The sequence below is a fragment of the Anopheles coluzzii genome, chromosome X (assembly GCF_943734685.1).
Source record: "Anopheles coluzzii chromosome X, AcolN3, whole genome shotgun sequence".
NCBI lineage: Eukaryota > Metazoa > Arthropoda > Insecta > Diptera > Culicidae > Anopheles > Anopheles coluzzii.
The window spans coordinates 16,271,083-16,286,309 of NC_064669.1; the positions used below are offsets into that span (position 1 = coordinate 16,271,083).

General features: G+C 46.6%; 1 protein-coding gene across 3 annotated transcripts in view; it reads left to right on the forward strand.

The window, feature by feature from the left end:
- Positions 1-543: 543 nt before the first annotated feature.
- The window catches only part of LOC120961100 (serine-rich adhesin for platelets), a 52,436-nt gene continuing 37,752 nt past the window's right edge, over positions 544-15,227 (forward strand). The window contains exons 1-2 of one of the 3 annotated variants that reach the window (XM_040384800.2): positions 544-914; positions 9,187-9,864. In XM_040384800.2, coding sequence (XP_040240734.2) covers positions 9,757-9,864 — 108 coding nt within the window. In that variant the 5' untranslated portion in view covers positions 544-914; positions 9,187-9,756. The remainder of the gene's footprint in view (positions 915-9,186; positions 9,865-15,227) is intronic. The other 2 variants (XM_049610205.1, XM_049610207.1) reach the window with 2 other exon arrangements.

The window sequence follows — 15,227 nt, forward strand, 5'->3', positions numbered from 1 at the left end:
CCGCAACCGTCCGGACCCGAGCTGCCCGGATAATCGACGCTCTACTGTATATGGAAAATCTGAAGCGATGCGTCTAATTTTACTTGAAACTTAAGATTTACGCCTAACAAGAAACTCTTTTTATTTGAGCGCTTGATTTTGTCCTTATTTCACCAATATTTCCCTAATGCTAATTCATATATACCAGAAGTCAAAACCATCATCCGAATTTATTTCTTGTAATATTTTTATTCCCTTGAATGAGGGGCTTTACGAAATACTTCCCTTGAGAACAGTTCGAACTGCAATTGAACCTAGTAATAGCCGTCTGTTATAGTCCTCTTGTAAACACTTCTGTTGGAAAGTTTTAGCTTTGTAAATATTAAAAAAAAAAACATGAAAAATAGACCATCAATCACATTCAAGCGGTTTCGTCCTTTCCGTTGGAATAGTTGTTTGGGCTGGAAATTTTTTGCATCACCCTTTTACCTTCTGAAAACAGTCATTTTTCATATTCTGCAAGCGGTTTCGCACACACTGTGCCCGCGCGGGCCCGGTGTTCATCCATCCCATCGTGCCACTCGCTCGCGCCAGTACGATTCAGCGCGCCGCAATGAACGTCGGTCGTGCATCTCGCTCCAGCAGGCACACGCAACTGAATGAACACGGCCGAATGAACAGTGTTCGGCTGGTTTGAGCGCGCGTTGAGCGATATTCTCCGTCCGGCTGGCTCAAAAGCGTGAGAGCGTCGAAGCAGTACGGATCGGCGTCGAGCAGCAGCAGCAGTAGCGCGCGCGTGTGTAAAGCTCCAACCAAAACGAGAAACGGCTAAACGCGAAACACGGGTAGCAGTGGTGTGTGTGTGTGTGCGTATTTGTGGTGTTTGCGCGCGTGTGTGTATTGTTGTGTTTGTGGGTTTTAAAGGAAACATTAAGGTACCCATTCGTTCTGGACCTGTGATGTTAGGAGAGCATCATATTAGGGAGGAAAACAAAAAAAAAACAATACAATAATTCTTCACCTATTCTTGCCTTCTGCACGCCCGCAGCATTAAATACTGCAGCCAACGCCGTAAAGGTGTGTTGCGCTTCGCTGCGGTGTGTTTGAATGTTTTGTTCTACCTGTTCCTTCTTTCTTCCTTTTTAACCTGTGTTACCTGTGCGTGTGTGTTTGTGTGTTTGCGTACGTGTTTGGCCGTTATGCTGGCATTTCAACGTTCAGAGAGGATCAAAATTCCAGCAATCCTTGCCACGGGGACGCTTACACAAAGTTTAATCGGATCGTGTGCAGGTTCGCATCAAGTGTGGGCGGTCACATTAAAACAATTAGCTGATGACACACAGATACCAGAACTCCCTGCTTTTTTGAGTGCCGCTCGGTGGAAAATGGTACGGAAATGATTTCGAAGCATCTCAATAACCCGCTCAAACGTTGAAAGAGTGTTATTAACACACCAGCGGATAGTAAATAGTACGCGCACAGTTTTTTGACCAGAATCCTTTTCTTACCTCATTTGCCGCTGTTCGGTGTTAGGCTCTCTCCGAGGCTCCGAGGGGCACAATGTGGCATAGGGCGCACACGGCTTTACTTGCGTGTGTTGTGTGCGCCGAGCAAAGCGGACGCGAGGGCACTATCCTGCCGTTCTGTTCGCACCACCGTACGGCTGCGTCTTCTGTCCATTCTCGCTCTCGCTCTTTCGCTCCCTTCCTGTTCTGCCACGTTCAGTGCGGTCACCCTCCTGTGCAAGGTTCTGCGCGACGCGAGAGCCCAATAAAGGCTCCCTTTGTCGGAGGCTTCGGTGCTGTGTGTGTGTGTGTGTATTTTACCTCCCCCTTTTTGCCCCCTCCGTTTTTTTATTCTTAGAACGATCCCTGCCGTCTCGTGTTGCGCTTTCTGTCCTCCCGCTTCCGTGCAGGAGCTATTCAACGGCGAGCGCTTTTTTCCTGTTCTGCGAAAGTGTCTTCACCGGTCGAAAAGCGGGGGTAAACGTTCGCGGTGAATTCCGTCGAAAAAAGTGATTCATCAACCGCGTGAAGCCCATTTCCATCAAGCACGCGCACACACCGTCACTGGCTCTGCCAAGCCGGTGTGCGAATGTGTGAGTGCGTGCGTGTAGAGGTGGGCGAATTGCACACAGGCGCGCGCACGTTTCGGAGACAGTTTTAGCTGGTTGTTTCTTTGCATGTGTGTGTGTGTGTGCGCGAAATGTTCAAATCCTGTTTGGCAAATGTCAAAAGAAAGCGAAAAAAGAACGTTACATTTGCTTGCTGCACAGAAGATACCGAGCCACACAACACGGGCGCAAAGCGCCTAAAGCTTAAATACACATCCGTACGTGCGTGCCCATGTGTGTGTTTGAATCTCGCGTGCTTAAGCCTGCCTTGCCCTGCCCTACTGTTCCGCTCTTTACCTTTACCTTTCGTAGCGCTGTGCGCGGTCACCTTAACCTCTCTCTCTGTCTGTCTTTCTCTCTTTCGTGCTCTCTCACCCCTGTTAGAAGCGGCGTGCCATGAGTAAGCAGGGCCGGAAGCGTGTTCTCAACCGAAAGCCACGCTACGGCACTGTCCAAACATCGTACATGTGTGCGCGCAAGAGACGGGCATAGCGCAGTGGGCCCACGCGCGCACGCGCGCTGCTACTCTCGCATTTTGAATTAAAACGTTCTGCGCGTCGCCGCGCGCGTACACGATGTCCTTGCGCGAACGGTGCGCAGCGCAACCATCGGTGCAGAAGAATCCGGTTGCGTGTGTGCATGTGTGTGTGTGTGCGTTGATGAGGTAATGCATGAACGTTGTTTTTGGGCAGGACAAGGGAGAGGTGGCACGTATATGTATGTTTGCCTGCCGTCGAGCCACCGGTCCTGGCTGCGGCGGCCCAGGAAGCTCTTTTTGTCCGCTAATGCTATTCCATTCGACCTCAGCAAGAGCATAGCACTGCTGCTTTGTTCTGGAAAGAAGTATGATACTCTCACACACACACATACGTTCATAGACATTCCAATGATCCGCGAGATCGCTTCGGGCGCTACTAAAACGGGGTAGTAAAACTGTTTCGAATCAAACTGGACATGCCAACAAACAGTACGTACCGGGATGACGTCAGTTGTTGGTGTGCGCAAAAAAAAGGTGAAGCTTTTTCAGATTTCTTGTGCGCCTGAGAGTATCTGTCAGTTTTCGTAGAACATATCTTTATGATCTGTCTGTGCTGACACGCCCGCCAAGGGGGGTCATAGAGCAAGGGTGCGAAAATGTAATCGGCATCGGCATTGCCTTTTTTGTGTTCCGAGAGCATTCAAGCATTCTACATTCCTAGTAAGTTGTGATCAAATTTGGGATTGAATCGGTCATCACCTGATTGGTGTCCAGAAATCCAGCAATTCCAGGAAGATTCCAGGGAAACCCGAGAACGCGTTGAGTCACCATTTGAACTGTTTCCCTTAGGTATTATGGTCTTTGGTCTCCGAGATGCATTATGGAATTCATACAACCTCTTATGCAAAAACTGAACAGCCTCAGAACTAACTATGGGGCCCTTCACGATTCTAGTTAGTTTTTTCTATGGAGTTTGACAGTTGGAGGCTGAAATCATGTAAACACTCCATACAAAACCACACAAAAAACTAGCCTGCAATTTTCAGTCTAGATTATTCTAGCCTCAAAGCTAGAATTAGATTCGAGTACCTGCTCGAAAACACGGTGTTGTTTACATTTACCCCAAGGTGCATTAAAGAGATCAGGTGGTGGAATCTAGAATCAAAGTTTATGTAGTCCAGGTGGTCTCATAGCATGTTTTTTATAACCAAATTAGAAATTCACTTTTTTGATAGGATGGGTGAACATTTTTGTTTAAACATGCTCTCTGGAGGCTTGACGAATACTCAAAACACTCTTAAAATCTTCATTCAGAAGCAGAAGCGATAAAAATCAGCCTTCTAAATTCATACACCTTGGAGTAAGCCCATGTGTATGTTATACCTACTTAGATAGCTGCTCGAAAACTGCTATACAATGCAAACAGCTGACAGGCTGAAATTTCAGCGTACGAACTTAAAACGGAAAGGACCCCTATAATAGATCAGGCGTTGAAAAGCAAACAAAAAAGTGCTGTAACTCGCGGACTCCCACTATCAGTAATGTAGACATACGTAGTATGGAGGCGATCCCGTGGTACAGTCGTCAACTCGTACGTCTCAATAACATGCCCGTCATGGATTCGAGCCTAGAATGGATCGTCCCTCCGTAGCAAGCTGAGAACTATCAAGCTGAGTGGTACTGAATAAGTCTCGAAAGCCTTTATAGCGCGGTATGTCCGCGCCGGACGTTACGGCAAATAGAAGAAGAGTGTTTACATGATGCTATCACAGGAGAGAGAAGTTCCGAAACATCAACTCAAAGCACCTAGAAACTTCAGGGAAGATCTCCGTGAGCAAAACTCGGTACATCTCAATGTTTGCAGTAGTCAATGATGTAGCGATTCTAACTTCAAAGAATTTTGAATTCTTCACACTGGTTCTTCACCGATCAACTTCATTGCCTGGAATTTTGCTGGTGAAGAAAGATGACATTTTTTGATGATATGATATCTCCATGGGAACTTCACTTGTGTCACTTTGTGTCTCGCAAGTATCGAACCCCGAGCATACTTCCTAATTCAGCTGGAATAGTCCCAGAGCAGTCACTGCACAAAGACCAGCACCACTGCTGCTGGCCCCACATGTTCCAACCGAAGATCTGATCTTGCCAGTTCGTAAATTACCGCCAGTGGTGTGGCCACACAAAGAGACACCCGATGCCCAATAAACGGGTACATGGCACGGTGGTTTTACCGCTGCGGGGGGGGGGGGGAATATTTCGCACGCAGAGGGCAAGTGCTCGAAAGTGCTGCGTTTGCGCCCTGCGTAACATAATACACCCGCGCCTCGCCTGGTGTGTGCGTGTGCTGCACATTTGTGCGGCAGAAACGCGTCCACTTTATCCTTCGCGAGCCGCTTCGTGTCTTGGAGCGCTCCGCTTCACTGATCGGCAATGCGCAAACATATGCGCCTGGGCGGATCTAGTACGATCGGCGGGAGCGTGCGTACTTCTCTGGCATCAAATGTCCCCGGGATTGTCTTCAGGGATCGTTGCCGAGTGAAGCGCGCACCACCCAGCAGCAGAGTCAGCAGATATTCTATTCGGTTGCTGCTTGCGAGTGGCAACTGCAACAACACAGTTGTGTAGCGAGAATCATTGGAATAGAACTATGCTTGACAGTTCTATTAAGAGTTTAGCAACGGAACGGAAATATCCCAGAGCAATCAAAACGATTACATCTTACAACCGCCTCTAGGAGTGGTTCACGGAGATGTGTACACGCTCTTCGTAGCGAGCGATCATGTATTTTCTGTTTTGCTCTTTCCGGTGTAAGTTCCCCCTTTTTTTTTAAATGCTGTTCGCCAGCGTTGGTGCGGGTTTATATGTAACAAACGGGTGAAGATGGCACTCCTGTGTCGCTCTTCACATTAACAACTGTTTGATCTATTCACGTGTTTGTGTGTGTGTGTGTGTGTGTGTGTGTGTGTGTGTGTGTGTGTGTGTGTGTGTGTGTGAAGCGGCTACATCATCAAGGGAAGGATAATCGTGAGCCAAACCGTTTCATCCATTCTTTCCCTGTTTCTTCCTTGAACGGCGGTGTGTTTCCGTCGCTCAGCCAGTTGTCCCCTTTCGGCTGGAATCCGAGTGGCATCCTCTGCCCGCCTAGGATTCAATTAAGCGGCCACCATTTGAATGGCGTCCCTTCGATCATGTTAGAAAACAATGACGCGCGATCCCTTTCTCCTCCTCCCGAGTGACTCGCAGTGCGTTCTGGTGCGTGTGTGTGTGTGTGGCAATGCCACGGGTTGTTCGGCACTTTCCTCTTCCAGCGATGGCGTCCTACCTGTAGGGAATTGAAGGCTGTGGTGCAGGTGTTGTGCGTTCCTTTCCGGGGCTGGAGTGGCGTTTTGTTCTGTGTGTCCCCGGGCGCATTGTGTTGGATGTGTGTGTGTGTGTTGTTAGGTCGATGAAAGGGGGAATAGAAGGTGAACAAAAAACAGAAAAAAGCTCAGGAAAATCGGTTGGCGTCGCTTCATCAGAGCATGAAATCATGAATCAAGGAAGCGCAGAGGGCGTGGGTCGTCGTCCACCTAATACAAGTGAGCAGCAGTACAGGATCGTTTTCGGTGCTCTATTCGGGGTACGGTGGAAACATGTGAAAACATTTAAATTAAATGGTCGAACTGGATTTGAGAAATGTGAGACAAATTTGAGCAATTTGATTTAAGAAACATTTTGAGCGATATTTTTACAAACCGTTGGCGCTGCTATCTTCTATGTACCGCTTTTCACGTAGGTCAGCTGAGAATGTGTTAAAGGCGTACCGAAATGGAGCAAATGGAGCATTAATTCAACGGGTCCAGCAAATAACCCATTCCATCATTTTCAACAAAACAAAACAAAATCTTCCATTCAATCGTGTGCTGTAAAATGTCTCCTAGCAACATGTGGCAAAATTGTGCATCCTTCAAACGCAAAGCAGCAAACAAATTACTGCTGTTCTTGCACTATAGAAAGCTTTACCGGTGGTGTGTGTCTCCTCACCACTGCCGCTGGTTCTCGTGAACATGCTCGATCTTTCTCTGTTCCGATCTTCTCCGATCCGACAGCGCGGCCAGAGGGGAACAAAAAAGAGCGGAGGGTCTACCTGTCCCACCAGTACCAAGGGTGTGTTCCTTTTCGAAGGGATTTTCGTTCTATTTCGTTGCGTTTCCTGCGTTTGTAGTTCGTTATTTAACGAAATGTTGAAGGTGTGTGTGTGTGTGTACCACCGAGGGCCGGTAATGGGAAGGGCTCGTTTTCGGAGGGTTTTGGTGCAGCATTTTACTTCCAGTTATGTGTGTAAATGTGTGTGTGTGTGCGTGTTTTAATAAGAAAACTAAAGCAAAACGTGTGTTAACTTCAATCAACAGCTCCAATCAATCAATTGCTTTGAATCCAGTTTTGAATAGAGAAGCAAAGAAAGATAAAACACAACATCTTCAACCTCTTCTGCTCCCAGCAACAATCAACAAGCGCGCATTGTACGGGGGACAAAAAAAGATGAAAAAAATGAAAACAGTGATAACTCAAAAGTGAATTACTTTGGGTGCAGAACATCTAGTTGCCCTGTGTGTGTGAGGGTGTGTGCAGTATGTTCGTGTTGGGGCTGCACCAATTTATTGATTCCGCCGGGGTGTATCTCTCTCTCTCTTTCTTTCTCTCGGTGTGTGCGACCTAGAAATAGCATGAAATGAACCACCGTCGTCTCCTTGGCAACGGAATAACATGTCGCGAAGCCAAACAAACGTAACACTACACACACACACACACACACATACACATTGGATTGTGTTTGGGGCTCGGCGTCGGGCGAGGAGGGACAACTGGGGCCATGGGGCAGAGGGAAACTAAATCCTTTTTTATGGAGGGCATAGTAAGGGCAAAACACTGAAGGAATGTGTTTTAACCTCGACCTAACGCTTCCTTGTAGAGATGGGTACTGTTGGAAAAAAAAATCCCGAGTCGACTCCGATAATTTCGGAACTAATTCGGGAAGGTAAGACCGCCCAACGTTATCCAGAGCCGTTTGGAATCATCTAGATCCGCTTGGAGTCGTCTCGAGTCGTCCGAAGTCGTCTGATGTCATGCGGAGTCATTCGGAGTTGTCCGGAGTTTTTTTTTTAAGTTTACCGTAGCTATCCGGAGTTGTTCGGAGTCATCTGGAGTCGTCTGGTGTAGTCCGAAGCCATCCGTAATCGTTTAGAGTTTTCCAAAGTTTTCCGAAGCCATCCGAAGTCGTCCGGAGTCGCCTGGAGTCGTTTAGAGTCATCCGGAGTCGTCCGTAGTAGTCCGGAGTAGTCCGGAGTCGCCCAGAGTCGTCCGGTGTCGTCCGGAGTCGGACAAACAAAGGCTTGCATACTAAGAGCATGCGCAAATTGCAAGACAAAAAAAAACACAACTGAAATTCCTGATCACATTGCACCGGTCGGCTCCAGATGACTCTGACCGACTCCGATCAACTCTGGACGCCTCTGAATGGCTCCAACTTCGGGCGACTCTGGAGACCACTGGACGACTCGGACTCTGAACGACTTCAGGCGACTTCGAACGGCTCCGACTCTGAGCGACCCCGTACGACTTCGGACGACTTCGACGCGGGGTGACTCCGGACATTTCTGGCAGCCTCCTGACATCTTCGGTCGACTCTAGAAAACTCCGGACGACTTTTGATATCGCCGGACGACTTTTGATATCGCCAGACGACTTCTGACAACTCCGGACATCTCCGGACGATTCCTGACGACTCCGGACATCTCCGGACGACTCCAGACGACTTCAACTCCGGGCGGCTCCGAACATCTTCGGGAAACTCCGGACATCTCCGGATGACTCCGGACGACTCCGGACGATTCCTGACGACTCCGATTACGGACAACTCCGACTCCGGACTACTCCGATTCTGGTCTTCTCTGACTCCGGACGACATCAGATGACTCCGGACGGCTCCGACTCCGGGCGGAAATAGTGGTTCTCATTTTGCCGGGGTCGGAATCGCACTAACAATAGTCGGAATCGGATCGGAGTCGTGGGTGTGCTCCAGAAAGCACATCACTGCTTCATTGATTTTGTTTCGGAACGTGTGGACGCGTGGAAAAGGAGGCACGCGTAGGCGAAATTTCTGTTCAATAAATTTTGTTTGCGATTTTGCGTTCAAAACAGTTTAAAGATTGACAACAATTTCTTGCAAATAGATTGGCGTCGTGCTGGAATTTGCGTCATGCGGGGGGGGGGGGGTCGAGAGAGAAAGAGAGAATTAAAATAACTCTCGGAAAAGCCATAAAAGTCACACATATCACCCTACGCGTTTGTGCCTGTATGTGTGTGAGTGATGTGATTATTAAAATAGGAAAAGAAAGTGAAAACAAAAGCGGTGATAAGGGTGGCGGCAATGTATTGTTTTTTTATGTATTACTTTGTTTCTAACACCCACCGTGGGTGGAATTTTGTAGAGGAGAAAAAAACGAGCTCGTTGCGACTGCACTTTCGCGGGTGCTGTATAGAGCGAGAAGGGCAAGAGAGTGCAACAGCAATTGTGAGCGATGATAAGCGCAACTAAATTGATTGTTATCCATCTTTTTTTTCCCTCATACAGAGCGTTAGTACCGTGTAGATGAAGAGAAAGAAGAAAATATTGTGTTGAAGCAGTAAAGAAAAAGAAAAAAAACAGTGATTGCAAATTGCAAAAAAAAAGAAGTGTGTACATAAGTAATGCAGAAAATGCGACCACTACTACTGCCTGTTCGGTGTGCTGATTAGAATTTTCCGCGTGCAAGTGAATCTTTTTGTTTTGTCTGTTTGTGTTCTGTGTGGTGTACACGCGGTGGCACCAAGTGGAAGGGTGTAAATGCGTGTGTGTGCGTTTAATTTTTGTGATGCGAAATGATCCCGCCGCAACCGTTGGCAGGATAGTGCGCTTCAACGGTGCCGAAGCGAAGCAAGGAATTGCAATTGCAACAGAACAACAATCAACCGAACAAAAACAACAAAAAAAAACACCAACTTCCTTCGTGTACAGTACCGGGGGCAACTGCAACTGCATCGTATACGTGTGTGTGTGTGTGTGTGTGTGTGTGTGTGTGTGACGCACCTGTCGCTCGAATCGAAAACACACACTGCCGCCGACGACGCAGAGACACGGGATCGCTGACCTGGCGCTGACGGTATGAAGGTGACGGTGTGCTTCGGGGAGACGCGGTTCGTCGTGCCTTGCCCGCCCGGTACGACCGTGCAGAAGCTGGAACAGGAAGCGATACTGCGGTACAAGCGCAAGGTAAGGTTTTGGAAGCGAAGGATGTTTTTAACAGTAGGGGAGATATGCTTAAAACAGTACCCTTTCGGACGGAGAGAAAAGCGTGGGAATTGCGGTAAAAGGGAGCAGAATATGAGTAGGAAGAGGTGAAATTGTAACGTTATTGAACTTAATGTACCTCACCACCGAACAAAAATGAGCAAACTCAACCTCTTACTTCTTTTAATCGAAAAAAAAACGAATGACATCAACGACTGCAACAGCGAGGAACCTCGTACCATCTTCGGCGTTTTTTTTTCTTTCCGGAGCAAAAATTAGGGTAAGGCGTGGGAAAATGGCACTGTTTAGGATTTTGTTCTGAAATTGTAGAATAGAATAGAATAGAATTGTAAGAGTAGAGATGTAAGTTTTGTGTTACTGTCCTTTGCCGCCATGTTTTGAATCCAAGGCATCAATTTTTGACTCTTTAACGCAGATTTATGTCGATTGTAATTTTTCATCACCAAAACAATACAAAAACCGTGCCATGGATTGGTTTTTGTGTAAAAATAATTAAATTTTATAAATTCTAAAGCCATTGTTTACTGGTGAAAATACTCTCCTCCTTTTTACTCTTTTAAAATTTCAAAATTTTTTGAACAATAATTGTTATATTTTAAATTATTTCAATGAAATTATAAACAACTTAACTTAAATTCAATAATTTTAGGACACATAGTTTCAGACATAACGTTAAATTTAGTCAATAAAGCAATTAACTTACCGATCAAAATTTGTACCTTGTAGGTATAAATAGGTTAGGTAGAGCCAACATTTTGTGGCAACGACTGTAAAGTGTTTTGTTAAATTTAGTTTTTTTTGCTAGAATAATTTAATAATTCACGTGATTTGTCCATATTATTTTTCTTCCAGATAGAGTGCATATACAGCATAGTTTTATTTATGTAAAACACAAATATATCCTAGTGACCATTGCTTTCACCACAGCCACATCATTTTAATTTCCTGTCAAAACATGCCGACCATTTTGCCCCAAGCAGCAACATTTGACAAACCCTAAATTAAAAAAAAAATAAACTGAAGTTTATTTAAAAAATAAATAAACTTTCTTACTTTAAAAGTAAGAAAATTATTGCACTTAAAAAGTAACTATTATTAATTTTTAATTAATTATACTTTAAATTCTTACGAAATCCTTCTTTTGAGATGATGAAAATTACATCGTTATGAGTAAACGTTTTATTTGCTAATTAATCCAATTATTTGTAATGCTTAGTGTTAATTTGCCAACAATGCAGAGGTGACCATTTTGCCCCGACGTTCCCCTACACTAGCGCGCGGGCCCGATCAGATCGAATTGATACAATCTGCGGTGTGGAGGAAAGAGGGGTTGAAAAACAGGGGATGCAACCACCATCAGAGGGGAGAGGGGGGAAGGAGCTAGAATTTGTAAAGAGCTTGTTGCTTGCTTTTTGTGTTGCTATTGCGAATGTGGTAAAGCACACACACACACACAACCAATACCACTTTGTTGCTGCAAACAGGGTCAAGAGGGTTGAAGATGGAGGAGGGGAATTTCCGTTGCCCGGTGCTGCAGCGAGGCAAGAATCGGACACAAAAATTGCATACATATCCGGCCGTGCGCCACTGCTTCTTCCTTCGCCCATCGCTCTACTACCAGCGTGTGTGTTTGTGTCAGTGGCAGGCAAAATGTGCTGATTCACTATCGTAATGTTTGATTCGAGTTTTAATTTTCCATCGACGCCACATTGTGTGTGTGTGTGTGTGTGGCCAGATTTCGTAACAATTAGGTGTGAAATGGCGCTGATTTGCGCATTTCATAGAGAATTAAGCTTCGAATTATGGTTTATTTATGTTGTGGATTTGTTTTTGTTTTTTTTAATTCCTCCTCTTCCCTGCTGCAAGGCAGACGGCTTAGAAAAGACAAAAGGGCGCATTGGCATTCAAAAAACGAACGGTAGCCATGGGAATGTAGGATTTTTTTTGGAGCGTTTAACTTGATTTCCACGCTTCCCGGAATGCATTTATCAATGTGCACATCTTCGCGTTGCACTTTGTTCGTGTGTTGTTGCGCTCGGTGTGGTGGCGGATACACTTTTTTTGTTGGTGTGTGTGTGGCGTCTCTGGCAATGCGCGAGCTCACGTCTAGATTAATTGTAATTGCCCTTTATATCTCCATTCCCCCTCTCTCTTCTATTTTAGTTTTCCATCCATCGCATGGCAATGGAGCGATTTGAATTTACTTTGATTTCAGCGCGCGCGCGTGCACGGCTTTTTAAAACCTACAATAGTTTCGATTTCGATTGTGGTGTGTCTCTGTTGCCCATTTAGAACAGAATTAAAACGCTTCTTTTTGTGGACGTGTTTTGCATACCTTACTTAACCCCACCGTCCCCGAAAGCTGCTTGCAATTGGATTTATTCGTGTTCGTCACCACGCACTCACTCTCACGATCGCGCTTTAGAACGATGCTTTTGTGTGTGCCGTTGAGAGAAGCGTGCACATAAAAAAAACAAAAACAAAAAGAGTCGTGCACGCCCCGTAGGAGAGGAGAAGGGGAGCTTTTGTGCACCGCGCCGTGTGTTTAAAATGGTAACCAACGAAAATTGATCTTTATTCCTTTTTCTTTCGAGGGGCTTGCGAAGGGTGTGTGCGTGTGTGTGTGTTAGTAGATGCATTTTAAATTTGTACCCTTTGTGTATTGCGGCACGAGCCTTCTTCCGGTGCAAACGCATCGCGCGCAACATTGCCACCTCCTCTCCTGTCTGCTGTGGCCGGGATATGGTTGCTCGCAGCAGCAAGTTTTCATTTATGAAAACTAGCCAAAGCGCGCCCGTGCTGTTTGTGTATGTGTGTGTGTGTGTGTGTGTGTGTGTGTGTTCGTGGACGTCAATGTCCCGGTGTCGTCGTTTCAAGGCTACGCGGCCACCGCTGCTCCGGATGGTGATGGTAGATCGGACGTACCTTTTTGCTCTCCCGGCGGAGAGAACCCGTGGAAGGATAACAAGGGAACATAAAATGCATGCAGAGCAACCATTTTATTACACTCCTCTACACACGAGACGAGTGGAAAGTTTGTGCACACACACACACTCACACACACACACACACACACACACACACACACACACACACACACACACACACACACACACACACACACAGACACACACACACACACACACACACACACACACACACACACACACACACACACAGACACACACAGACACACACACACTCACACACACACACACACACACACACACACACACACACACTCACACACCGGATCTCCCGATTTTCCCGTTGCATGCTCTTTCGTCTCGCCCTGCCGTCGCGACACCATCTGGGGAGCAGCTGTAACATGCTCTGTCTGGCTGCTGGCAGCGTGCTGTTAAATGACTCCTCCGGTTATGTGTTTCTCTTTCCTTCCTTTGTGTCTGGATGTTTTTCGTTTGCTGTTTCTTTTTTTTGTTCTTACCGTTTGCATGTACGCATCCGAACAATCCCAAGGACGCCCGGTAGAAAGAAAAGAACCCAAGGAAAAAGGCAGAGCGAGCGAGTGAGCTTTTTTTGTTGTTACACCCGATGCATTCAAGGATGTGCTTTGGGAGAACATATGCTCTTTGGCCCCCGACGACTTGCGATGATGATGAGATGTTGCTTGGGCTTCCTGGGTGTGTGCGGTGTCGTCGTGGCTGCATTTATGGCTGCATTGTGAGCCAAGGGGGAAGAGGGGCGCAGTGCAATCGGAAGAAAAAGAATGCACCAACATATGCTAGGGTAATTTATTGTGAAGGATGTTGTGCGTGTGTGTTTGAGTATTAAAAAGCCATCAAACGGGTTATTCCCTTTTTCCTTCAGCGAGCATTTTTATAGGTTTTATATTTTTAGTTCACCGTGTTTGTGACTAATTTCTCACTCAACCGCTTACGGTCGCATTTCGTACCGATTGAGGATGGTATCACTCTCGCTCCCCCAGTTATGGGCAATCGTCAGCCGAAATGTGTGCCCTTTTGGTGTGATGGTAAAGTGTGACATTGTGCACTAACAAACCGCCTTTAAACGGCAGTAAAATCCCCCACGTTTAAAAGTGACGGTCGTTATTTTAAAGAGATTTATTTGTACCAAGAATTCGAACAGTTCTTAGGATAGGAAGGATTGACGATCCTGAGGACGACGCTGCGTATGCCATAATAGTTCGAAAGTTAAGTTAAAACCTCAGAAATGTAATGCTCGTTTCACAATGCTTCTTAATAGTAAAAGAAACGATCAAAATAAATAACAAACGAAAAACCCTTGCTGGGAGGCATGTGCCACGGTGAAATGTAGGTTGAAACTCCGTACAACCCCAGACGACCCCGGACGACTCCAACTCCGGACAACTCCAGACGACTCCAGACAACTCCTTACAACTCCGAATGTCTCTGACTGCTGACGACTCCGACTCCGGACTCCTTAAGATTGCGGACAACTCCGGACAACTCCGGACAACTCCAGAGAACTCCGGACAACTCCAGAGAACTCCGGACAACTCCGTATGACTCTGAATCCGAACGACTCCGATTCCGGACTACTCCGACTCCGGACGTTTCCAACTCTGGACGACTCTGGACGACTCCGGATGACTCCAGACGACTGCGGACAACTCCGGATGACTCCGGACGACTCCGGACGTCTTCAATTCCGGGCAACTCCGGACGATTCCAAACATCTCTGGACAATTCTGGACGACTCCGGACGAAACAAGACAACTCCGGATGACTCTGACTTCGAACGATTCCGTGTATATACGTCTTCAACTCCGGACAACTCCGGACAACTCCGGACAACTCCGGACAACTCCGGACAACTCCAGAGAACTCCGGACAACTCCGTATGACTCTGAATCTGAACGACTCCGATTCTGGACTACTCCGACTTCGGACGTCTCCAACTCTGGACGACTCTGGATGACTCCGGATAACTTCGGAAGACTTCGGACAACTCCAGGCGACTCCGGATGACTTAGGACGATGATTCCAGATTACCTCGGACCTCTTCCGATAACTCTTCCGGACGACTTCGGATGATTCAGGATGACTTCGGATAATTTCGGAAGACTACGAATAACTCCGAACGATTAAGAGTGGCTCTGAATGTTTCAGGTCGACTAAGGATGGTTCCAAACGGCTTCGGATAATGCTGGGCGAACCTATCTTCCTGAGTTAGCTACGAAATTTTCGCAGTAGGACCGGAGTCGAGTCCGGATTTTTTCCCAACTTTACCCATTCCTAATTTGTTCCACATAGCAAACGCATGAACATTTATTGCAATTAGGGTAGACTTCGTTCAATGCTCCATTTTAGCAGCGGGTGAAA